This window comes from Ctenopharyngodon idella, chromosome 5 (assembly GCF_019924925.1).
Source record: "Ctenopharyngodon idella isolate HZGC_01 chromosome 5, HZGC01, whole genome shotgun sequence".
NCBI lineage: Eukaryota > Metazoa > Chordata > Actinopteri > Cypriniformes > Xenocyprididae > Ctenopharyngodon > Ctenopharyngodon idella.
The window spans coordinates 36,805,818-36,833,263 of NC_067224.1; the positions used below are offsets into that span (position 1 = coordinate 36,805,818).

At 36.7% G+C, this 27,446-nt stretch overlaps 1 protein-coding gene across 1 annotated transcript in view; it reads left to right on the forward strand.

The window, feature by feature from the left end:
* Nucleotides 1-27,103, forward strand: part of mxd1 (MAX dimerization protein 1) — a 29,516-nt gene extending 2,413 nt beyond the window's left edge. The window contains exons 3-6 of the mRNA XM_051893567.1: nt 10,834-10,863; nt 16,942-17,056; nt 18,655-18,814; nt 23,589-27,103. Of these exons, the coding sequence (XP_051749527.1) occupies nt 10,834-10,863; nt 16,942-17,056; nt 18,655-18,814; nt 23,589-23,782 (499 nt within the window). The 3' untranslated portion in view covers nt 23,783-27,103. The remainder of the gene's footprint in view (nt 1-10,833; nt 10,864-16,941; nt 17,057-18,654; nt 18,815-23,588) is intronic.
* Nucleotides 27,104-27,446: the final 343 nt, after the last annotated feature.

The window sequence follows — 27,446 nt, forward strand, 5'->3', positions numbered from 1 at the left end:
CACTCACTACTCAACACATCAAATTTCATCACCATCATCCGATTAGTGGGCCCGGAACTGTCCGTCGCCTGTCAGTGTGTGAAATCAGTTGCCTTAAATATTTTTCAAAGTAGAGCTGATTACTGTTTTGTTTAATGTAAATTGCTTGTTTACCACCTATTATTAGGCAGTGTTGTTTTTTATGTTTACATCAGTAGTAAACCATTCAAACTCATGATTGTTAGTTTTGTTATGTTTGTTAGCATTGAATTTGGCAGTAATTATGCATATCAGTATGAGGTTAAATTAAAATTACATTTAAAAAGTCATCAAAAGACCAACCAATAGCAGAGCAGACATGGTCACAATGAATGCTTTAAAGTCAGCATGAAATTAAATTCACCCCATTTTCTGAATGCATATTATACCTCTTCTTGTGAACAATTAATCCATGCACATTGAATTAAAAAAAAATTGATCTGGTAATGTTTAATTAAAATGTCATAACTGGAGCTTCTCTCTGTAGTCTGCTTAAACCCCACAAACTCGCATTCATCTTCAAAGTCCAATCAACATTGATGCATCGAAAAAGGAAGTCCCTGTCCTTTTTTTTTTTTTCTCGATAATCCACTACACTCAGATGTACATCACAAAACCAAAGAAAAGCCACTTCCGTTTCATTGTAGCTTTAAGGAGAACATCATCAGTATTCCAGCTTTACCCCAACTTTATCTCTTTTCTGAATATGATGTAAGCCGTGTATCTTAAACTCCACTTTCAAGAAAATGTTCTGTTACACTGTTTTCTAAACAGGCAACTCTAACCAGCTGCAGTCATTACAGGAGTTTTTGTTTGGTTCCTCGGTTTTCAATTGAGTGCATTAGTTTTTGGTGGCCTTTATTCCGGTAGTATTTTTCCCATAGGGATTTTGAAAAAAGCTTTTGTTATAAGCCACGAACCAAACAAACCAGCTACAAGCTGATCACAACATTGCAAATTCTGACTTGAAGCAAAAAATGTATTTGAAAATCAGACAAAAACAGCTTTAATGAGGGGAAAGAACTACATTCCCATGAAGCATTGTTATTTTCATCAAGAGGTGCATCAATTTTTGGTCAAGATCTTGTACTGACAGTGCAAGAGGTGAGCACTCTGTAAAGTCTCCTCCAGCACATCCCAAAGATTTTCAATGAATTTAAAGGGATAGTTCACCCAAAAATTAAAATTATTCCATGATTTACTCACCCTCAGACGAACACAATCGGATATATATTTAAAAAATATCCTTGGTCCTCCAAGGTTTATAATGGTTGTGAATGGTAACCCAAATTCTGAAAAAAATGCATCCATCCATAAAAAAAATGAATCCATATGACTCCAGGGGGTTAATAAAGGCCTTCTGAAGTGAATCGATGCGTTTGTGTAAAACAAGTATCCTTATTTAAAACTTTATAAAGTAAAATAGCAAGCTTCTGGCTCGACAGCCATATGCATTCGACATACATCCAAAAAGCGTTAACTTCCATGACGTAGTACACAATGCCATGACGTACTACGCTTTTTGTCTTCAGAATTTGTGTTACCATACACAACCATTATAAACCTTGGAGGACTAAGGATTTTTTAAAATATATCTCCGATTGTGTTCGTCTGAAAGAGGATATACACCTAAGGTCTGGACTCAGAGGTGCCAATTCATGTTTGAAAATGATTCTTCATGCTCCCTCCCAACCATTCTTTCACAATTTGAGCCTGATTAATCTAGGCTTTGTCATCCTGGCCATGATATATCTTCCTAAAAGGTTGTTTAAGAAATAAAAAGCTACACTCTCCATCAATTAGGGTTAAAAGAACTGTTGCCAAACACATACCATGCTAGAAACATAATAATCACAGCAATAATGATCCAGTCATAGACTCTTAAGTATTTACCTATTTAAATCCGAACAGCAACTTTTTTTCTTTTTTTCTTTTTTTTCCAGTATATATAATAAATGCTTCTTGAGAAAAGTGGGCACTAAAGAGTTATTTTGACACGTTTTTCTGATTGGCGGAGATTTCTTTGCAGAATCATGGGTAATGTAGTTTTTCACCAGGAATTCTGTTGTTAAACACAATTATTAAAAGTTGAAATAATACAGGTTGATGGCTTTAACAAAAGCACATACCATTGTTTAACAACCTTGTTGCTTACAGTAGGTCTGTCTTTAAAAGTTTTCATTCAAAATCAATTCCCCTATAATAAAATTAATGGGAATTTTACTTACAGAACCTCACTGTTGTACTATATTTCTGTGGCGTTGCATTGATTAGCCCCGTCCACAGTGAAATCTCATTGATCCATATACACATAACTGTATATTAAACATCAGATATGTTCTTACTGGCTAATGACATGTCTGGTTAGGATGCAGTGTTACTCTGAATCTGACTGGTCTGATAAAGGTAAGCAGGGCTTTAGGGACAGATAAACTTTATTCTTACACTAAGGGGAGATCTTTTAACTGTAGATGTTTGACAGCACACGTTGCTGTCATACTTTGCGTATGATACTGATTCACAGCCACAAGGTCCCTCTTAAACAGGTCAGCATAGGGTCACATAAGGTGCTACTTCTGAATCATGGAGATGAACCATTTTAGGAATATGACCTTGGATAAAAATCTGGTTATTGTGTGACCCTGCATGCTAAGAACAGTCCCCAAGTCTAATCTGTATCTGGATGTTTGTGTGGCTTGTAACTGGATATTAAGGCCTAACAAGGGTAGCACTGGGTTTGTAGCTATTTATATACAGGCTTATGGTGTGGACAGAGGAAGTTGTTGTTTAAATGTTGGTTTAGTTTATAAAGAAATCATAGGAGCTGTCTTTTTAATGTAGTAGCTCCCTAGACATGCCATTGCAGAGTACTCGTAATCACTCAACATTTGTTGCCATCATCTTATATAATAAGGGATCATATTGTCAAAATCTTTTTTTGAAAGTTTTTGAAACATTAAATGCTCAATTTGATCAAAAATACAGTAAAATTGTAATATTGTGAAATATTATTACAATTAAAACAAACTGTTTTAAATTTTAAATTTTAATTTTAAATTTCCATTTTAAAATGCAATTTATTCCTGTGATGTCAAAGCTAAATTTTCAGCATCATTCAGTCGCATGATCCTTCAGAAATTGCTCTAATACGCTGATTTGGTGCCCAAGACACATTTCATATATTTATCAGTGTTGAAAACAGTTGCGCTGCTTAATATTTGAGTGGAAACCATGATACATTTTTTCAGGATTATTTGGTGAATAGAAAATTCAAAAGAACAGTATTAATTTGAAATAGAAGTCTTATTAAACATAAATGAAACTTGTGATTCATTTAATTCATTGGTAACACTTTACAATAAGGTTCATTGGTTAACATTAGTTAACTACATTAGTTAACATGAACTAATAATGAACTGCGCTTATACAGCATTTATTAATCTTTGTTAATGTTAATTTCAGCATTTACTAATACATTCTTGTTAACATTAGTTAATGTACTGTGAACTAACATGAACAAATAATGAACTGTATTTTCATTAACTAACATTAACGAAGATTAGTAAATACAGTAACAAATGTATTGGTCATGGTTAGTTCATGTTAGTTAATACATTAACTAATGTTTAACTAATGAACCTTATTGTAAAGTGTTACCAATTCATTTAATCCATCCTTGCTGAATAAAAGTATGAATTTATTTTTTAAAAATCTCACTGACCCCAAACAGTATGTATAGTTACCTTACCATGAAATCAAAATTGACAATTTTTATGTTTTACAGAATGTTGCAGTGTTTATTATAAATGATTTATTGGTGCACATCTTTTTTTTTTCTTTTCTTTTTTTTAATTCATATGGCCTCTTTAATTAAAAACATTAACCTCCCCTCCCCCTCCAAATGACATCTGTTCTCTTCATGACGTGAGTCTGCGGAGGGTGGGACTAAATATCCTCCACAACTGAGTTCCATTTAGTTAGCAATGACCAACTTCCTATGATTTAATCAATTCCCAAATATGAAATCAAGTTCCGCCCAAAATTTTTTGTCATCCCAGAAGCCGTCACAATAGAGAAGAAAAGACTATCGCAACTTCCAATTCATGCTGACTTTAAAGGGATAGTTCACCCAAAAATGAAAGATCTGTCATCATTTACCCACCCTCAAGTTGTTCCAAACCTGTATGAATTTCTTTCTTCTGCTGAACACAAAAGAAGATATTTTGAAAAATGTCGGTTACTGAACAGTTGATGGGCCCCATTGACTTCCATTGTAGTGGGGCCCATCAACTGTTTGGTTACCCATATTCTTCAAAATATCTTTTGTATTCAGCAGAAGAAAGAAATTCATACAGGTTTGGAACAACTTGAGGGTGGGTAAATGATGACAGAGCTTTCATTTTTGGGTGAACTATCCCTCAGTAGCGTATAAAAAAAAATATGGCTAGTTAGACATTTTTGTGGCCTCTATTTTGATGTACTCATCATTGATATGGTTGACAAAAAGGACTATTGCAAATAGTCACCACAGTATTTTCTGTTGCTATTAGTGTCAAAGCTGTAGTCCTGTTCCACTCTTTGGCACAGCAGTTTAAACACAGTATGATACCATGATGTGTTTATCCTCCATTAACTGCTATAGACAGGAAAAGATGTCTTTAATTTCTGTAAATTATATGTTGCAATATTTTATTTGCATATCGCATATGTAATGCATGTTACATTTCTTTTAAGAATAGCAGGTGGTGGAAAGTAAGTGGGTGTAAAATGGCTTGCTATTAAAAAACTTGATCATAATCTGGCTGCAGTGAACTTGAGAAAGATCAAAAAAAAAGATCAAACTAGTGTATCAAGAAGTTTTGGTGCACCAAATGCATCAGAAATCATTCGCACAGCTTGCAAGTAACCTATATTCACTACACCAGCACTGGTGTTAATGCATCATGCATGAAGCGCTTTTGCTCTAGAGCACAACCAGTGTTTCTGCACTGAATAAACTCCTCACATCTCTCCAACTGCACGCCTGACTCATAAGACGGCTCTCCCGTCCATTCACACCACTTGGAGGATGGAAAGTCATTCAGTCGCTTGAGCTTGAGTGTGCATTCGATGACAGAGCTACTGAAAAGCATCTCAGGAATGCCATTTACGTTGAGTGTGCGTGTTGTGTAAAACCTTTATTATATATAGGTCAGGTGGATCTCCTACATAGTGGATCTCCCTTGCAAACCTGCCTTCCCCTCCAGCTTTCCGTGGTTGCATTTCCTGATGGATCGTGGGGGAAGGGTGGCAGTGTGTGTCCCTGATCTGTGTATGTGTGAGAGTGGTGGGCTGATGCCTCCTCTCCCCCTCCCCCTCTTCTCTTCTCCTCGATCCAGGCAACCAGCGCAGTTTGAACACCCCCATTATATATATGACAGAGCTCCTCCTACCTCTCGCTTATATTCAGACGGTATGTGGGTTAATGCACATAGCAGCAGTCGTGGGTTCTCCTCTTGTTCCTATATGAATGTGTGCACTGGTGCCATATTTTAAGTCCTTTTTGTATTCACTATGCTGTTCTAATGCTGTGTGGGTAACACAATGTTATGCCTTTGAGCCATTACAAGATGAACTGGATGTATATGCAGCTAATCAGACCAGATATGTTGTAAGAAACTAGCCTTTTATGTGTTGGAACAGGTGGTCTGGCAAGTACAGTAGCAACGAGGGGAGTCAACTTGGCGTTGCACAGTGATACGAGCTGTTATGTCACTGGTATCCGTCGATCCCCCACACCGACCCCCCAAAATCCACCTCCTGAGCGAGATGCCAGCTGAGCAGATCAGCTGATCTCTTTGCATGGGCGCGCTAATGTTAGAAAGCTTGTTTATAAATTCAACCAGCCAGTCTCATAACATTCAGAAAGAGCAATTATGGACTTTAGTCAGGGTAGACTTGTCCTTATATCCTTCACGGCTTTGTCAATTTAAATATGTTGTCACAGATAAAGGGCCATAAACGATAAAAAGCGTTTTGAAGTATTCTTTAAGGGAGTACAGTTATTGTGAGACTCTAAGATGAGAAGTCCTCTGCTCCAACATCGGAGGTATTTTTAGAGTGAGGGTTACTGCAGAAGGGGTCATGAGGTCAGTTTGAAGGATAGATGAATGAGAGGGAGATGATACGATCCCTTCTCTTTTCGAGTCCCAGTACACTTTGCAGGTTCTGCTGTTTGCAGTATTCTAACCCTGACCCATGCTCTAGTGCTCATGTAAGCTCTTGGACAGGTAGCATTCAAAGTTGCAGGTCCACCTTTTACCTTTTATACAGTTCCAGTCCACTAATTTGATTGGGCAAGAGTGTTGAGTTGCTGATATACAGAAATGCTGCCTTCAAATTTCCTGGGAAAGTTCTTTCTTTTTCATTTCGGAAATCGTGATCATAATTATGATGTTTTTTATTGTTTTTTTTTTTGTTTTTTTTGCTAGAATTTAATATCATATATTTAATGTCTTATTTCCACTACTGTTCTAAAGTGTTGAGTCGGTTCAAAAGAAATTGCTACTTTTATTCAGCAAGGACCAGGGGTGTAACAATATATCATGTCACAATTTATCGCAATACAAAAATGCAACAATATGTATCGTGGGTAGTGATAGTATGTATTGTGGATAGTTCACCAAAACTGAAAATTACTGTGTGAGAAAATTCAAGTTTACAGAGTTTTAGTGTACTACATTAAACTGCTATATATACTGTTGTTATACTGTTGAATATAATGTAAAATAACGCAATGGGGGAATATTTGTGGGTCCTGATAATGCCAGATGTCTTGTGTTACCAGTAAAAAGTGGCCTACATTATTTTAAATATATCTAGTTAGTGACAGAGTGCAAGCATATTAGTCTAAAATAATTCTGTATTTTCAGATTCAGAATCATGAATATTTTTATTCTGGTGTCAACATTGTCCTGTGCATTGCAGCACCAAGTCCAAGCCTATTCATTTGCACCCCCAATGTAATACCAAATTTAACATTTTAATCAACAGTACATTTTTTGTTAACTTTTTACCAAATGTTTTGGAGTATCGCAATAATATCAGTATATCGTGATATGTATCGAATCGTGACATGAGGGTATCGTTACACCCCTAGCACGGACATATTAAAATTGATCAAAAGTGACTAAATACATTTACAAGTTACAATGACATAAAACTATTTCAAATAAATGCTGTTCTTTTGAACTTTCTATTCATCAAATAATTCTGATAATAATAAGACATGTCACCTGAGCACCAGATTAGCGTGGCAGCTTTGTCATTATAGAAATAAGTTACATTTTAAAATATATTCAAATAGGCAAGGCAAGGCAATTTTATTTATATAGTACATTTCATACACAATGGTAATTCAAAGTGCTTTACATAAAGAGGAAACAAATACATAAGAATAAAATTGGAATGCATAAGAAAAAGAAATAAAAATAACAGTAAAAACAGAGAATATCCCTGTCTGGATGGAAGAGTCAGGGAGTTTCAGTCAGAATATTTGTAGCCACCAGGGCTATAGAAAACAGTAATTTTATATTGTAATAATATTTCACAATACTACTGTTTTTACAGCATTTTTGCTCAAATAATTGCAGCCCTTGGTGAGCATAAGAGACTTCTTTCAGAATCATTAAAAAATCTTACCAACTCCAAACTTTTGAACAAAAGTGTAATTTTTCTCTTTTCCACTTCCCGACAAAGAAAGGAAGCTTTTTAGCAAGACTACAGTAAACTGAAAAGCAAGAGCATTAGGTGCGTAAGTAACACCAGATTCACACATACTCCATTTGCAGTGTGTATGCGGTGTGTGTTGCAGTACGTATGCGATGCAGGAGCAGCACGCGCTCGTGTGCTTTCACATATGCCACGTTTGCAGTGCACAACTGATCCGCGGCTATATAGCACAAACACAACATTATTCATTATTTTTTTTCATTATTTTTATTTCAAATCCAAAAGTTGTTACAAAAAAGTTTTATCCGCATTGAGATTCTCTTTGTACACAGTACAGTTACACAATTTTTTTGACTTATTCACGTTTAAACACTACATTTAAACAACATATTATTAAATGCATTACTTCTATAAAGATTCAAGAAAGTGGCAAAACATTTAAACACGTACTTTTTCTTATGTTAAAATCACAAACATTTTAAAAAGAAAACTTACAATTGACAAAAACAGAATTTAAATCTTTATACAAGAAATTCTACGGGTCATACAGAACTTTTTTTTTTTTTTCACCTCCACAAAGAGACGAGTGCCACCATCCATTATGTCCTCTTGTTGAAGTAAGGTGTAGTTTACCTTGCTTTACCCTGCTTTACCCTTATTATATGCATTTATGGTGAAAGTACTACATATTCATGCTAATACATGTTTATTTTTTATGCGAACAATGCGCTGTCACTTTTTTTTTAAGCGCATGCAGCACAGCAAAAACAGACTGTGCATAAATGATCGCTGCACTGTTGCAGACGCAATGCTCATGGAATGCATTGCCGGACCACATCCGTGTGCCTTGTGAACATTCTAACCTATTAAAATGGGCATGGAAAACAATATGCACTGTATATGCATTGCAAGCGGAGTATGTGTGAACCTGGCGTAAAGCTTAATTTGTGTTTTATCATTCTTGTGGTGCCTTTGAGAATAATGGGAGATGTGTCATATTTTCAACTGCAAGTAAAATGCAAATAATCTAAATTGTACAGTCAAACTTTCACATTTTGAATGGAAAACAAGCTCCCAATGCATTCATGTGCGCTAATCTTATGAATTTTATCAGTTTATTTTGACTTTAAGGCAGGCAAAATCAAGATATTGGACTTATTGTCTGTTGAGCTCTTGTTTTCCCTCATCTTTCTCTCCTCTGCTTTGCCTCTCTTTCACTTCTCTGTTGATCTAGAAATGGCCTCTGTGAAGCGAGCCTTCATTCATAGTGTGTGAGGACTCTACCCCCCACCACCGTCTTGTGTCTCAGGCTTGTGTTTCTAGTTACTGTTGCTAAGCAGGGCCAAGGGCCTCTATGTATTTTGCGAACGTAGCGAGAGAGAGACACACACAGAGGACAGAGTGCATTTGCGATCAGCAATTAGCATTTTGGCAACTCCTGCATCCACTAAACAAGCCCAGGGGCCCTTAAAATCTTGGAGTTTGTTCCTATGTAGCCTTTACAACACGTACACACACAGACACCAGTTCACCTTTGTACTGAACATTCAAATCAGCAGTGAGCACAGACCACTCTTTGTGTGCCTTTCAATCCTAAGAACATGGAGGTGATGTTGGAGCCTTAGCCTGTCCATTAGTTCAGGGGGGTTTAAAAACCAGAGTCCCCAAATATGAGGATCCCCTTGTAAGGGGAGTTATTTATTTTATTTTTATGTTTAAAAACCGATTTATATATTGTGTGAAAAATATGTGATATCATTTATTTCCCCCTAAAATGTAATAATTGGCTTCTAAATTGTCATTTTGTTACATAACATTGACAAATGGTAAATTGTTAAAATATTGTCTGTAAAATATTTATAATAGTGTATATAATATTTATATTCTTAATATATGCCTAAACATTTGATTTATTATTTTAATATTAAAATATTTTTATTTTTAAACTAATTTAAAATTTGCTTTAATTTCCTGTGTCATTTCCTCTATCTGACTGAATATAAAAACTAGTTTTTAACATTTTTCTATTAAAACTGCTGATATGATGCTAAGTTGTTGTGGGTAGTAAAGGGATAGTTCACCCAAAAATTAAAATTCTGTCATTAATTACTCACCCTGATGTCGTTTCAAACCCGTAAGACTTTTGTTCATCTTCGGAACACAAATTAAGATCTTTTTGACAGCTACATAACTACCAATTCGACACTTCAAAAAGTTCATAAAGAGATCGTAAAACTAATCCATATGAATTGAGCGGTTTAGTCCAAACTCGATCGCTTTATAGGATAAACAGATTTAATTTATGCTTTTACTCACATATAAACATTGATCAGTGAACATAAACAGAAGCTCAACCGAAACTGCTTGACGAGCGAGAACAAACCTCTTGCGGAAGCTCAAACGTGCTGCGTAACACACGAGAATGAACCTCATTGGTTCTCACACCTTGAAGCATACATGCTTGAACTTCCGTTTACCTCAACTGATGTGTGAATGATGAATATTTATATGTGAATAAAGGCCTAAATTCAGTCTGTTCATCATATAAAGCAATCGTGTCTCTTGAGAAAATTTGGATTAAACCGCTCAATTTATATGGATTAATTTTACAATCTCTTTATGAACTTTTTGAAGCGTCAAAGTGGTAGTTGTGTAGCTGTCACCAGAAGGACAGAAAGCTCTCAGATTTCATCAAAAAGATCTTCATTTGTGTTCTGAAGATGAACAAAAGTCTTACGGGTTTGGAATGACATGAGGGTGAGTAATTAATGACAGAATTTTCATTGAAGTAACTATCAACCTTTATCAACCCAGGTATCATTCATATTCGTAGCACAAACAATGTGGGGCAAGTTTCTTTCTAAAGTTTAATACTAGGGTTGGGGGTTTGTTCAAAAAAGAAAATTTAACCTAAATTTAAGAATCTATCTGCTATCAATGCCAAGCTGAGGTTTGATTACCAGTGAATGCATGAACTGATAAAATGCAATGCAATGCAATCCAAATCGCTTTGGATAAAAACGTCTGCCAAATGCATAAATGTAAATGTTAATAAAAAAGACCAAGCACCTAATTCCTAACATCTTCCTCTTTCTGTCTCTGCAGGTCTACACACAACGAGATGGAGAAGAACAGGTATGTCCATATAACCTTCATGTTATTGTCACAGTTGTTAGTTCTTATCTGTAAGCTTGCAGGATTATACCTCATTACATCCTTGCTGATTACATTAAGATTAAACTTCTGTAATTGAAAGCTAAACGACCAGGGAATGTGACCGAATGGCATATTTCAGTCTTTTTGGAGCCGTTTCTTTTCACGTGTGTCCACTAGCACCCAGATATTGCTCAGAGATAAGTATTAAGGTCAGTCAATCGGCTGATGTATACGTTCAGCTTTGACCTAGAGATAAACCCTCAATAAATGGTTGACCTGAAATATTGAATGCGAAAGATCTCGCTAATGAACCAGGCTTAACGTCTCCGTCGCCAGCGCGATGTGGTTTGGGTAACACGCACCGAGCTCTGAGCTCATCTTGCCCGAACGCGTTGAATAATACATGCTGTCAGGCTTAGCAATGAGCAAAACCAGGGTGTCTGGACTTTGACTTTACACTCCTAACAATGCACACAGCTTAAGATGCACTCCCCTCCCATTCGTGCCTAGGGAAGTGTGTCTCTTTCTGCATACATCAGACTGAAGCTCTGAGGTCACAGTGCTCTGGACAACTGATCTGCTATTCATTTCTGAAGAGTGGCTTTCATCTACTGTTTAGAAAAATCCAGCCAAAGAAGGAAAACGAGGCTCCACTCGTCTATGCTTTTGTTTCACACTGGCTCAAAATGGAGTCCAGGGCTGATATTCATAAAGCAACTCGAGTGGGAGTGCATTTGTGATGCAGATTTCAATTAATGGCCAGCATGTCTGATGTGAGACCAGCACAGCTGTGTTTTGATGATTCATGTGGCCGTGAACCTCTCTGGTTCAAAAAAATATAACAAGGCTAGTACTGTGGCCTAGTAGTTATTCACATTAAGCCCTGGCGCTTGTGCGGATGATGCAAGTTTGAATCTAACTCTTTCCTGATTCCATTCCCACTGTTTCTCTCTTACTTAGTAAGGACTTTATTTCTTTCATTTTATTTCATTATGATTTTCTCCCATCCAAGTACTAACCAGGCCCGATCCTGCTTAGTTTCTAAGATCGGACAAGATCGGGCATGCTTAGGGTGGTGTGACCGTAAGCCATTATGATTTTCTTTTAATATTTTATTTTTATTTATTTCAAGTATGAGTGAATTAATTACTATGAATTCATTTGTCATTAAATCAAAGCCAGTTTGTGATTCCGTAAAAAAGCTGAATTAAATGACTTTGGATGTTTAGATATGTTCTCTTCAAAGAAGGAGTAACTAGAAGTAAAAACGAATAAATGAAGACCACAATAGGGCTTTGCACACTTGAAATAGTTAATCCTGTGTCATTCTAAACCCTGGGTAAATGGATTTCTGGGTTATCTTGCTTCACGTTTCACACAGCTCATAATTTACCCAGGGTTAACAGTTAATCCTGAGTATTCATAAGCTTACGTTTCACATTGTACATTCCTAAACCCTGGGTTAATGTTCTTATTTGTATATTTGCATTGTCAATGTCACTGACTGGATGAATGCAGAATATGCGACCTGTTAACATTTAAAGCTCTAGCATTGGGCATACTATAGAGTTTATACTAAAAGGACATTTCGGACTTTAAAGGTAAGAATGAAACGGTCTCTTCTTCACTCAGATTGTCACGATTTCTCTCAGCATTTGACTGTTTTTATACAATGCACAGTGTTTCCGTGACTGTCCAAAGCATGTGAATATGAGTACGCGATTGGTTGCCTGTTGCTAAGTGTCTAGCTGTAACATTCTAACACTGCATTATTTCACACTGTACAAGTTTGGTCAAACTTGATCAAAAGTAACAGTAAAGACAATGTTACGCAAGATTTTTTTTCAAATAAATGCTGTTCTTTTCTTCTTCATCAAAAAATCCTGATAAAGTTGTAGCATGGTTTCCACAAAAATATTAAGGCAGCACAACTATTGATTATAATAAGACATGTTTCTTGAGCACCAAATCATTAAAAGTATTTCTGAAAAATCATGTAATGGCTGCTGAAAATTCACCTTTGGCATCACAGGTATAGAAAAACAGTTAATTTAAATTGCAATAATATTACACAACTGTTTTTACTGTATTATTGATCAAATAAATGCAGCCTTGGTGAGCATAAAAGAAAGCATTGAAAAAATCTTACGGTCCCCAATTTTTACTGTACTTTTCATACTGTACTAATTTTACTGCTACTGTACCAGATTCTTTTTGTGGAATAGCGGTATATGATATATGAGTTCCCTAAATATGAATTTGATTGCTTCTTCATTGCAAATCTATTTTTTGGATGTTTTTTAACCATTTTTTTCATCCATGTTATTGTCCACCAAGTGAAAATCTCTGAATGTTTGCGAAAAGTTGAGCAGTTTTGTTTGCACCTGGTTCATAGTTTAGCATGGTGGCATTTGAATAAAAAAACTGTTGTGAAAGTTATAATCTCACCTGAAATGCCCCTCAGAATACCTGGGGCGTATCGTTGTCTTATAAAATGTCACACACCTGTATAATGTGAAACTGTTACATTTGTCCCAGTGACCTCAATGTCATACATGGCATGCATTTTCACCCTGCACCAGTTATTGGCCAAATGTCATACACACGCTTACCCTATAGGCAGAGGGAAAGGCTGTTTTTATAGGTTAACAGTGTAGGGTTGCCTAAGAGAATATGCAAACAACTGCTGTAAGCAATGTTCTTTCAGTCAACAGGAGCCACAATAGCAGACACACACCATCTCAAACATAAGCACGGGTTAAATTTGCCTGCGAAGAGGTGTGTTTGTTCTCAAGATGGACTTCGCATACCCATGGCCTGTTTGTCTTAAGAGAGGGTTTAGATCTGTAACCTGAGCTCCAGGCCGCTACACATGCCTTGGCATGTACTGTTCTCCATTGGGGTTAAGACAATTACTTAGAGGTCAGAAGTCAAAGGCCGGGAGAGGATGGTGATTTATGCTAAAAGTCATATGGCTCGAAAAGAGAGAGGCTGACCTGTTTAAAGGATCATGGTAGAACAGATATAGGGTATCCCACAGAACTGGGGTGGTCTTTTTGGTAGAGACACTGCATGCTTTGACTCTGGACAGGGAATATCCTGTTCCATATGCAATACCATTCAAAAGCTAGGGGTTGCTTGGATTTTTAAAAAATGTTTTTAAAAGAAGTCTCTAATGCTCACCAATGCTGTATTTATTTGATAAAAAATGCAGCAATATAGTGAAATATTATCACTATTTAAAATAACAGTTTTATATTTGAATATATTTTAAAATGTAACTTATTCCTGTGATGGAAAAGCTGAATTTTCAGCATCATTACTCCAGTCTTCACTGTCACACGATCCTTCAGAAATCATTTTAAGAAACATTTGTTGAAAGTTAGTTGTGTTGCTTAATATTTTTGTGAAACCCATTTTTTTCAGGATTCTTTGATTAATTGTTCAAAGTTTAATGCATCCTTGCTAAATAAAAGTATTGACTTCTTAAATATATATATCTTAATGACCCTAAACTTTTAAACACTACGTACGAGGAGAGAAAATGGATGAGAAAGAGAAACGAATTTGAGCGTACTGTGACTGACCCTGTGACAGCAACACCCATTGTGTGTAAATGGCGGACGGCACACGCAGTCTGTATTTGCTTAACAAACACCAGGCCATTTAGGTTATGTCACTACTTTGGTGGCAAATTCTGAAGTTATGTAATAGTATTCCCGACCTTCGGACCACTTAACCTCGTACTGTATGTAAGCGTCGAGCAGTGGTGCAAACATTACCCTTTGTCTGGGTGTGTTCTCCAGCGCTTGTTGCTGGAGAGGCAGGTGTACACACAACCTGTTCTTTGGCAGTATGATATTGCTCTCATTTACCCTGTGTTTGCACGTTAATTTTAATAATTTGCTTTGAACTGGCCTTGAACTGCTGGAGCAACATTTAAAGGGTTAGTTCACCCAAAAATGAAAATTCTGTCATTATTTACTCACCCTCATGTCGTTCCAAACCTTTAAGACCTTCGTTCATCTTCGGAACACAAATGAAGATATTTTTGATGCAATCCGAAAGGTTTTTTTTTATCTCCCATAGAAAGCAATGATGAGCTGGCCAATAATGACAGAAATTTCATTTTTGGGTGAATGCTTTAAGAGAAACACAGTTGGCCACTATTTCATATTAATGTTTTTACAATGTTTTTTTTGTTGTTGTTTTTTGCAGCAAGAAGTTTTTTTTTTTTTTTTTACATTATACATGTATTATAGCATATTTTAGTGTGCATTTCGGTACAACTGGAACCTAGTTTTTTGTAGGTTATGAATCTTGTTAATACAAGGTTGGAATAGTATTTTAGTTCTTTTTTTCACAGTAATTTGTTTGTGACCACACAATTTGTGTGATCTTCTCAACATTTGCATATGTCAAAATGACACCTTTCATTTTCATTTTACATCCTCTTGTTATATTATGTATATTTAAATTATTGGTAACACTTTACAATAAGGTCTCATTACATGACATAACATTACATAGCATGAGCTACCAATGAGCAATACATTTGTTACAGTATTTATTAATTTTTGTTAATGTTAGTTAATAAAAATCCAGCTGTTCATTGTTTGTTCATGTTAGTTCACAGTGCATTAACTAATGTTAACAAATACAACATTTGATTTCCATGATGTACTAGTAAATGTTGAAATTAACATTAACTAAGATTAATAAATGCTGTAGAAGTATTGTTCATTCTTAGTTCATGACAACAAGTAGTCAACTAATGAACCTTATTGTAAAGTGTTACCAAATTATTACATGCTTAACTATAGTGGCTTACGAAGAGCTGCCCACAGCCAACACGTACACACTTATCTGTTGGCAGAACATGCATTGCTAATATGCAGACGTTCATATACAGCCGCTGAGCAGCAGCAGTAAAATAGTTGGGTTGTGACCCACGCCTCCATACAAATACAGCAGCAAAGCAAAGCAGTCTGCAGTTTCTGGCAGGTTGCATAACAGGTCATGTGGCCGCTGGCACCTATCATCACCACACCCCAGCAGCTGTGAATCCCGTTGGCACGCACAAGAGAGGAAGGAAGTTAGAGTAGCATTTGGGGGAATAAACTTAATGATCCTTATTTAAATAACAGGTTTATTTGTTGGATTTGTACCATGTGAATGCCAGCATAATAATGTCTTGATGTTATATTCATGGGCTTGTTCACTGGCATGTTAGGCATTTCACATGATTAAAGAGGACCTATTATACCCTTTTTTGAAGTCTTAATTGTTTTTTGGGGGGGTCTACTTGAATAGGTTTTTCTGCTTGAATGTTCAAAAAACACATAATTTTTCACATATTTTACATTGTTGCAGCACCTCTCTGTCAGTAACGCTCTGTTTAGTTCCTGTCTTTATGAAGCCCCTCCTTCCGAAAAACACAATATTCTCTCATTGGTTGGCTGGACAAGTGTGTTTAGATTGGTCAACCACTTTGAGCGTGTTTCAGAAATATCACGCCCCTTAGCATAACTGCGAGTTTCAACACACTAACGCAACTCAACCAGGCCTGAACGTTCCCGGAAGGAAACTCAATGACTGCAATAGAGGCATTTTAGGAAGTTCAGAAACAGTGTTTACTTGTATAGAGAATAACTCCTTTTGGAGTGACTTTGTGCTTTGTAACTTCGCAGACCTTTTTGATACTTCAACAGACACATTACACACTAAAGAAAGTTGAGAATGTAAAAAGCATAATAGTTCATCGAACATTTTTTTTTTCCCCAAATCTTTGACTTTTTCTTCTGTGTAACAGATTTTTTGAAGAATTAGTTTGTGCTTTGTTTTTTATCCCATGCAGTTATAATGAACAGGAACTGAAGCTTTCAAGCTTCAAAAATGACACAGAATTATGATAAAACTAGTCGGTATGATTCATGCACTATATTCCAAGTCTTTTGAATTCTTCCTATACCTTTATGTTTATTGAATATGTTGTTGTAGTTCCATTGGTTTTATGACTCACTCTCTTTCTCTCTTTTCCTCACATCAACCACCAAGGAGGGCACATTTACGATTGTGTTTGGAACGCTTGAAATCCCTCGTGCCCTTAGGACCAGACTCAAACAGGCACACAACCCTCAGCCTACTTATGAGGGCTAAGGAACACATCAAGGTATGTGCCAACATTCCCTTGGTAGTTAATATTGTTTGGTGGCATGCAAGCACAAGAAGATTCTCAGAAGAACAAAATGCAGTGATCTGATTTTAAAGCAGTCACAAAAGGCAGTTACTGAGATTTTACCATGGTTAAGTGGTGTTGTTACGCACAATGCTGAAGTGCTTAAAACTTCCTGTGAGCTGCTTAACAGGGTTTTTCCTGGGTCAAAAATGGTCTTTGGTGGTGGTGGACGAACACTGTCATTCACACACACAGTACAAAGTACCCTACCCATGTGAACTGTGAGCCCAGTACTGACAGTAAATCCAAAATAAATGCAAAGAAACAGTTTATAATATTAACTTATCATATTTATTCATGAAATAAAAAATAATCACTGTCAGGACAGATTGTAAAACAAAGTGCTTAGAACTAATTTATATTTAAAAATCTGTACATTTATATGTAAAATATCACTGAGTGACTGATTAGTAACTGAAAAGTTGGTAATAAAATGACCAATATATAATACATTACATAGAAAAAGTGGCAGGTGTATTATTTTGCAAGTTACAATGAAAGGATTTGTGAGCATGCAGAACTTGCACTGAACAAAACCACTCCGCTGTTTTAAGTGGTGTTGAGCGGATTCTAAAACACAAGATTGGCCATTTCGTTCACAGGCTCAACAGATATGTCTGTGATTGGCTTCAAAGCTCAGTGCTGCAAAAACAGGTTGTAAATAGAAACCTTTGACGCTCTTCACAGAGCGCTTAAACACTCACGGGAGTGTTTTAAAGCAGCTGGCTGTCATCACATTAATCTAATAAATGAACAAATAAATCTTTGGCGGAACAAAGATTCATTTTGGCAGGCACCAAAATATTTGCAGGAAAAACCCTGCTTAATTAAATTTATAAAGTCTTACAATATTCACAATAAACAATTTAGTAACATTTTATAATAAGGTTCCATTTGTTAACATTAGTTAACATTAAAGGAATAGTTCACCCAAAAATGAAAATTCTGTCATCATTTACTAACCCTCAAGTTGTTCCAATCCTATATAAATTTCTTTCTTCTGCTGAATACAAAAGAAGATATTTTGAAGAATATGGGTAATTAAACATTTGATGGACCCCCACTGACTTCCATAGTATTTTTTTTTTTTTTTTTTCGTGCTTTGGAAGTCAATGGTGCCCATCAATTTTTATTTGATAAAAATTCAGTAACAACAGTTATATTGTGAAATCGTTTGTTATACTATAAATGTCTTTACTGTCACTTTTGATCAATTTAATTGCTTTAAGCAGTGCTGCCAATTTAGCGATTTTGTAGCTAGATTTAGCAACTTCCCTGCCCCTTTTGAGACTTTTTTCAAAAGCCTAGGGCTCAAATCAAAACTTCTTGGACAAACCTTATCTAGATTCCGTGACTCGCCCACTGATCTGTATTTTTATTTATATAGATCAGTGGACTCGCCAGTATGACGTCATCTAGCGACATTTAGCAACCAGTTTTAGCTACTTTCAGCTGAAAGCAATTGGCAACACTGTCTTTAACTTCTGAATAAAAGTATTAATTTTTTAAAAAAAAATCTTGTGTCTTTGCAGAAGTTGGAAGATAGCGAGCGGAAGGCCCAGCACACTATAGACCAGCTGCAAAGAGAACAAAGGCACCTGCGCAGACGCCTGGAGCAGCTGGGTGTGGAGCGCACACGTATGGACAGCATGGGCTCCACCATCTCTTCAGACAAATCTGACTCCGACCAAGGTATGTATTCCCATTTATGGTCAACAAGGTCTTAAAGTCGTAAGCCTTATTCAGACTATCAGTCCAAACCTGACTTTTTTGCATATTCAATTGGAATCCGATCATATTTAGAAAGTGTGAATGGCAAAGAATCACATTCACATGTGGTTTGAAATCCAATTCAAATGTCATTTCTGGAAATCTGTGTCAGTCTGACAGCTCTGATCAGATTTCGCATAGCTTTTCTGTCTGTATTTCACTTTCTCAAAATGTAAACACATCAGATGTCATTGCAGAACAGGTAGTGTTGTGTTGTTGTCTATGTGCAGGTCACGCAGAAAATGATAATATAATGGAGACATCTCCATAGTCCAATGATGAGGTGTTTTCACTTCTTTCATTGTGTGGTGGAAACGGCAGCATGGAATAAAGCCGTGCATGCTAGCCTCCTACATATCTGCTGCTGCTTCATTAGATGTAGTAGTCCAGCGCAGCAGCTACACATTGTCATATTGTTAGGCAACGTTTCAAACCGGTCCAACCCGTCCATATCAACACAACATCATTGCCATAGAAACCAAAAACCAACACAGATATTGTGTAAAACGAAAGGGCACCACGGGACACACAAATTGGATATGACAGTTGCGATACACGGTGTGGACAGTCAATCATTTAGATCAGAATCCAATCGGATTCGCAAATAATCAGAATTGGGCTGACTGTGTTAACATAGTCTTAGAGACTTCAAAAATTATCAGATAACACATGGTTTAGCATGCGTTCCAATTCAACTGATGACAGTTCCTACATTTCTCCCCAACTGTTTGTATGAATAAACCTGACAAAAATATATTTAAACTGGCAGAGCCAGATACATACATTTATGTACGGGTTTTGGTAGCTTAAAGATTAAGGATTTGGGCTGGTAAACAAAAATCACATATTTAATCCCAGATAATAGTAGCGCATTAATTTGATTTGTGAATTAAACTCTAGTTTCGACCAAAGACCAAAGTGTGAAAACAGCCTTTAAAATACTTGCCATATTCTACCTAGAAAAAAGATATATGCGTGACTCACATGACTGTCCCACGTAGAATTATAGTCACATATGTGTTTAAGTATAAAACCACAGTTATAAAGAATGAAACAAAAAAGTAGATACTGCTTAGATCATTTTTACAGCATTATTACATTAAAGGGTTAGCTCACCCAAAAATTACAATTCTGTCATCATTTACTCAACCTCATTTCGTTCCAAACTCGTGTTTGGATGTTTGTTCATCTTCTAAACACAAATGAAGATATTTTAATGTAATCTGAGAAATTTCTGTAAGTCCACGCAACTACCACTTTGACGCTTCAAAAAGTTCATAAAGAAATTGTAAAACTAATCCATTTGAATTGAGTGAAATTTGAGTCAAATTTTGAAAATTGAGCCCAAATTTTCTGAAGAGACACTTCATATGATGAACAGATTTTTTTTTTTTTTTTTTTCTTCATTTTTGGGTGAACTAACCCTTTAAACATTGGATATAAGACTGTAATTTAAAGCATTTTGATATATTTTTCCTCATGAGTTCATTCTTTGGGTTTTTCAGTGGCCAGAGCCAATAATCTCAAAATACCAGCCAACTAAATGGTCTGGTTGTTATATCAGTTTATCAGTACATTTTTTGACAGATGTGGGCGCACCTCATGTTACCTGAGAGCATGATGAAAAAGTTGCAATTGCAAATCATTACAGGATGTCACACATTCCACCTGCCATATCCTTGAATATTAGGCAAGGTGAGTTTATTTCATACACAATGGTAATTCAAAGTACTCTACATTTAAAAAATAATCATAACAAATAACAATAAGAAAAAAGTAGCAATTGATAAAACTATTTTAAAATGTTTTAAAAAGAAATAAAAGAGAAGAAAAAATAAATAAGATGATACAGTGCAATCAGTAGGACACAGCACAGTGCTCATTCAGTTTGGATTTAAGTGTAAATTTAAGTTAAATGTAAAATAATAGGTTTAATTACAAAGCAAACATGAATACAGAAAATTGGAAACAGAATACACAAAAGTCAAACAAATGTGGATGGATGGTAAATGTAAAGCTATAGAACAAACAAGGGAACTGAACTGTTTGTTTTTGCAACATGTCGAAACGTGTACTGCTTATTTAGCACACATTAAACAGAAACGGTGAAGAAGGAATTGTATTCCTTTATTTTAATCATTTAAAAAAAAAAATTGTTTTTATGCATTTGTCACATTGTCATACATGCATTATTTACCTTGAACACAACCAGATCTATTTGAGGCTTCTAAGAACACTTTAAAAATACCCAAAAGCCCTTTGCTTGTAAAAGGTTTTTTAGTGGAAATGCTTCTACCTAGAACCGGTTGTCATTTACAGACTGTACACTCCCATACACCATCACGCACAAGATTCAGGTTCACTTGCGGGCACACGGTGGAAGTTGGATGATCACACAGGAAGCTCTCATGGTTTTTCTCAGAATTCAGACAAATAATTGTCTTGGGGAGTTTATTTTGTATATGCTGTGGCCTGTCCTACAAACAGATGGCACGTAGACAGACTGTAGCATGCAGCACCATGATGAATGCTTTAACACATAAATTGGAATGTTGCCATGGAGATAATGGGCCAGATTGACTAAGCGTAGCACACTTCAAAATGCACATGAAAATGCTATAACCTTAAAAAAACAATCTTAAAACAAGTCTTAAACGAAATTACAGCTCACACCATGCAGTTTCCACGTAATTATAAATGATGTGCATGTGAATAGATTTTTTAATATTAAATAAACAAATGCAGCATAAGATTGGATGGCACAAGAGGAGCATTAACAAGGAAAGTTTGGCAGATGATGTTAATATGTATGTTTATTAGGCAAACTGAACGACACATCAGAGCAATACTAGATCGCTCCCTTTATGTGAGTGTGCACTGTTGACTGCTTCATTGATTATAGCGTGATCAGTCTTGTTTGTCGTGTCACACCACTTGCTTGCAGTGTAGACACACTGTCAGACATGTGTTAACATCATCCGTCAAACCTTGTGTTTTGCCTTATTGTCTAAGGAAAATGTCTTGTGTTTTTACCCTATACATTTAGCCTAGAGCTGCATAAAAACTATTGTGATAATCCATTAACCTATTGATTATTTGAATAAAAAAGACTAATTTTATTTTCTGTATTTTAATGGAAAAAAAACAATAAATGACTAAATTATGAATAATAATAATAAAGAAAAACAACAGGTTATTGCTTCTATTAAGTGTAAATAATATAATGTAATATAATATAATAAATAGTTTTGATAAATAATATAAATTATCTATTTATAATAATATATAAATTATAATATAACATACTATAGTACATTATTTTGATAAATAAAAAATATTTATTAATAATATGTAAATTATAACAATATATAATACAATATGATATAATATAATATAGTATAATATGTTAATATAAAATGATCTTTTGCTTTGATTTCAACACCTTTGTACATGCATTTTTTCCACTTTTGCATAGTGAAGTCACTGATAGCGCATCCCTGTGCACGGTGCATATACTGTAATAAAATGCATCAATTTTTCCTTATCGATAAGTATAGATTTGTTGTTGTTGCTGCCATTTGGGAGACACTTTTTACCAAAGTAATTTTATTTATTTTGCATTCACAGTATACTAGCACCATGTTCTACCAGTTTTTATAGGGCAGTTTTGTTTTTTGTGATTAATTGTTTTTTACTGGTTTTACATAATGAAGATCACTTACATATTGCCCAGATTCTTCACATGAAACAGAACAAAAAATTTACCCTCCAGCGATCCCCCTAGCCCAGACCACTGATACTTGCAAAAAAATTGCAATTAAAACAAATTACTTAATTATTATTTGATCACATCAAATAAATCTTTAAAAGTCATTTTACTGGGGCTTTTGGTTAAAATAAGGGCTTTCGCACCGAATAGTTCTAGGAACTCAGTTATAGGAACTAGCCACTAGGTTCCCTGAGAACTAATTTCTCCCCTGGGCCATTTTCCTGGTTGGATTCACACTGGGAATAGGAACTCTGAAGCAGCCGATAGCGGCGTCTTTAAGCATGGCATTTACAAACTCCAACCGGTGGATGGAGGATGCCGTGATCGGAGCGGTGTTTGTTGTGTCATGGGTTTCGTGATAACGGAGATGGAATGTAAACGCATAATTTACAAAACTGAAAGAGCAAAAAGTGGGGCTAAGAGACTAAATCTCCTATGACAACTTTCAGTATTACATATTATCGAGGCGGAGAAAAGAACCAAACGCTGCAGACAACAGGTAAATGCCGTTATCGCTGTTTTCCATATTCGTAAAGTAAATATGTTTACACGGCTTTTTAAAAATGCCCATTGCCAGTGCATGCATTTGACCAATCAATGTACACTCGCGTCACTGATAGTTCCTATAGTGCTGGTTTAGATCCTACTCTGAAGTAGGAGCTAATTTAGTTCCCCCAAAAGGAGTTCCTAGAATTAAAATCGTTCCTAGTTCCTGTGGTGCGAACACGGGTACTTCAGCCAATAGTTTGAGGAACTATGAAAAGTTTCCCCCTGGTGTGAAAGCCCCTAATATCTAATATATTCATCTCAATTTTTTGTTCATGTTTTTTTTGGTTTCACTCTGTTATGCATTACAGACATAGGAAGGATAAAGAAGAAATACCTGCCAAACAGTCCTAAGAATTTTTTCTTATGTTTGCTTTGCAGAAGAGGTGGATGTTGACGTGGAAGGAACAGACTATTTGCTGGGAGACCTGGAGTGGAGCACCAGCAGCGTAAGCGACTCAGACGAGCGGGGAAGCTTGCGCAGTAGCTGCAGCGATGAAGGCTATTCCAGTGCCAGTCTCCGTCGCCTCGCCAACCCTCAGGAGAAGAGCCCAGCGCTGGGCTGCAGTCTATAAGAGCACAGATCACCCCCGGTTCCTCAGCCACTCTTCTCCCACCACTTCAACCTGAACCTCCAATCACCTTCAGCCAGGTCCTCCTCTAATACTTGAACGGTGTTGTCTCCTTTGTGACCGAAACAACGAAAAGGTCTTTCCCTTGCTCTGACAAATCCAGTCTATGTGTGCGAGTGCGAGTCAAGAGGAGGAAGCGCGGAGAAAGTATTGGAATTTGGATGTGCCACCCACCATCCAGACCTCATATATGCAGCACTAACTGGGAGAAAAGGCCGACCCTTCTTCACCAAACCACACCAATCCGATCTTCCCACCCATTTGCCTTTGCTCCCACCCCACCATCCTGGAGAGAGGCACACGATTTGGGACATTCTCATTCCCGAAAGACCCTCAAAAGACCCTTAAAGACCTCATAGCCAGATGAAGAATGTGTACCATACCACACCCACTGCCTAGTCACTGTCGCACTCTGGGACAATCGAACCCAGGCTGTCTTACGCAGCCCTTTATGTTCCTTCAATCAAAAACTGAACCGTCCAGACACAGGGCTGGGTCATCTGACCAGTTAGCTAACCAACCAGAGCATGGTATTTTGCACTTAGATGACAACGTCCGAAGGAGTGGCCTTTTTACACTCGTCTGAAGCCAGCTTTGCCTTGTCCCGCGTAATAACCAAGGACCGGATTTGGGAAAGCTGCGAGATCAGAGCAAAAGGGTTACTTCTACCGTCCTGGCAAGGATTGCTTCGTGTCAAAAGATGTGCTGTCATGTCGTTTTGTTTTCTAAAACGTCTCTCCGAAGGGACTGCAGCTACTTTAGTGATGTATCAGACGCAGTGTGTTAGCTAGTCTTAAACAAAAAATATCTACCTGCACTGTCTAATACCTGACGCTCCCGTCACCGCACGGGCAGAGATCACTGACGTGTTGTTGTTTCCTCTCTTTGTTTTACCCAGCAAGCACTCATAATACTCATGCTGTGTGAAATCATCAGGGCGGTAGCAATACACCCCTCAACTGGACTTACCTACGGATCCCTAAACAAGAAAATCTCTATTTGTTGTAGTTTTTTAAGCATATGCTATACTTTAAATGCCCCCCCTGACCTGCCATCTTGAATTTTAGTACTACAACCAAGGGGCGAAACGACTGAAGCGTTTGCAGCATGAGATTCTTCGAATGGTTTGTGGGTTGGGTTTATGAAATGGGGGTGGGAAGAGGGTTGACGTCTGGATCTCAGGTATCTCTTCCTCTCTCTCTAAGGACAGTGGCGTTTTTTTTGTGTGATGCATCTTCTTCATGTTTGTCCGTTTTCTTTTCTCTCGACTGTTTAGCCCTAGAAGTACAAGGGCAATTCTAGAAGCACATTCCATGGTATAGCAGAGCTTTGCGTTATTGCATGGACTGCAGACACTGATACAAAGGTCTGAGGCTTCAGATTACCTACTGTAGGAGCGACTGAGCCCTCTGCTCTTGCGCCATCAGGCTCATTGTAAGAGTGTGAGTGTGTGTGTTCGTCGGTGACTGCAGCACTGCATTGCAGTTTCACTCCTGCTACCCAGCGATTTACCATTTCAGCTAAATGTAGTCATGATGTGTGTATATAGTTCACAGAAAAAGAGAGATATATACCCTATATGTACGTATATCGATAAAGTATTTATATTTGATCTACATTATATGTTAAAACATAGACTATAATTATATGTATATATATATGAGAATATATTTAAGTAGTGTTTGCCTTAGTTGCTTCGGTTCTCTTTATCGTTAGTTTCAATGTGTAGTTGATTTGCACTATATTATAGAAACATATAAATATATACCTATTTTACACATCCTGAATTCTAACTCTGTGCTCGTAGAGCCAAAAAAACTTTATTTTTTCCTGCACAAAATGAAAATGTGTCGATTAAAAAAAAAAAAAAAAAAAACATTAAAAAGTAATATAAACTGCATTAAAAAAATATGATTGGGCGTATTTGTTAGTTTGTTGGTGGCACTGCGGTTGTGGAAAGTGGGTGATCAGTAAGTAGCCTGTTATTATCGTGCCTGATCGGACTAGGGAGAAGCGTTTTCCTATAACACTAGTGAGTCAAGTGGGTTCTGTAAGGAGCCTAGTGAAGGATCTGTATGTTTGAATGTACTGTTGCATCACAAAGTGACATCTTGAATTGTAGAATATATAATTTTTTAGACTGATGCACCAAAAATGGAATTTAAACGAATCGGATTGTTCATTCTTTACATATGGAATGCTGCTGTTTGGTAGTTTTAAAAATCTTAAATCCCCCCCAAAAAAATAAAAATAAATAAAAAGTATAAAACTTGTGTGAGTTGTAGCCATGAGAGCATTAGAGCACCGTGTATATTTTGGAAAGGGGGGAGGGTGGTGTGTACTGTGTATATATACATGTTCGCTAGTTTGTGACGTCACTGTCCACAGACAGAGAGAAAGGGTTCGATTTTTCTTCTTCTTTTTTTTTCTCTTTGGGAGGGCAAGGGGTTTGGGGCTGTATGCCTTTTGTATTATGCTTTTTTGTCTTGTTTTTATTTGTTAAAAAGTGTTTAAAAAAGTGCAAACAAAAAGTGAACTTCCTTTTCAAGAGTGTGTCTTGTTAAAAATTGGTGTCTTGAAGTTTCTCACGACCCGCTCCCAACGAAGTAGACTCTGCTTTCTGTGTAGTTCAACCTTTTCCCCCTCCCCCCAACTTTCTGAGTCTGCGTTACTCCTCTCATACGCCGTCTTCTGTGAACACCGGTGGCGGGACATAGCTAATGTGTTGCACTTATGAATGTTACGTGAAAGACTATATGGTGCTGTCACTCACACAGATGTGAATTCCCGCTTTAACACAAACCCTTACTTTGTCCCGGTGCTGCGCTTGTCACAGTCAATGATGTCACCGCGGGGGGTAGATGTACTACTTTTGATTTGTATATATTGGTTATGTACCGTACGTACAGTACGAAATGGCTAAAGCCTTAAGACATACTAATGTATGAAAACAATAGATGTTATCAGAAACTGATTGCTGAAATGAACCCATCGCCAGTCATTCCCACTTATCGTGACTGCGTCTCAGGTGTTTCACACCTTTCCAAATATACATAAAGACACAAACGTGCGCGCACACACACACCCTTGAACATATACTGCCTCTTGTAAGCTAAACGAAAGAGGTTTATGTCTGTTTTACATCCAATCAAAAATGGACATTTCTATGCTGTTACTTTTTAAGAATTGGGCTACTTTGATGTTGACTGCTAAATATGTGGTTAAAAGGAATGAACTTAAAATAAAAAAAAAAATGAAAATGTAGAGAGCCTGTTTCTGTTCACTATCTTAAAAATGTATCTTTTGTAGTTTTGATTGATTCAGTGGCAATAATAGTCTTGGAGATCTGTAATACCTAATACTAAAGTTCATCTCAATGAATGTTAATTAATTGGCGCCTGCAGGTACAGAAGGATGCGATTTTGGATTCTGCCATGTTTGCGTACTTAAAGGTGCAGTAAGTGATTTCTGAGAAACACTGTTAATATTTTAAATCAACCCAAACAAACACACCCCTCGCTTCATTGCTCCGCCCCCAAAATGCACAAACACGCAATTCAAGAGTGGATGTCTCTTTATAATAGCAAAGTGAAGCAAAGATGATGAA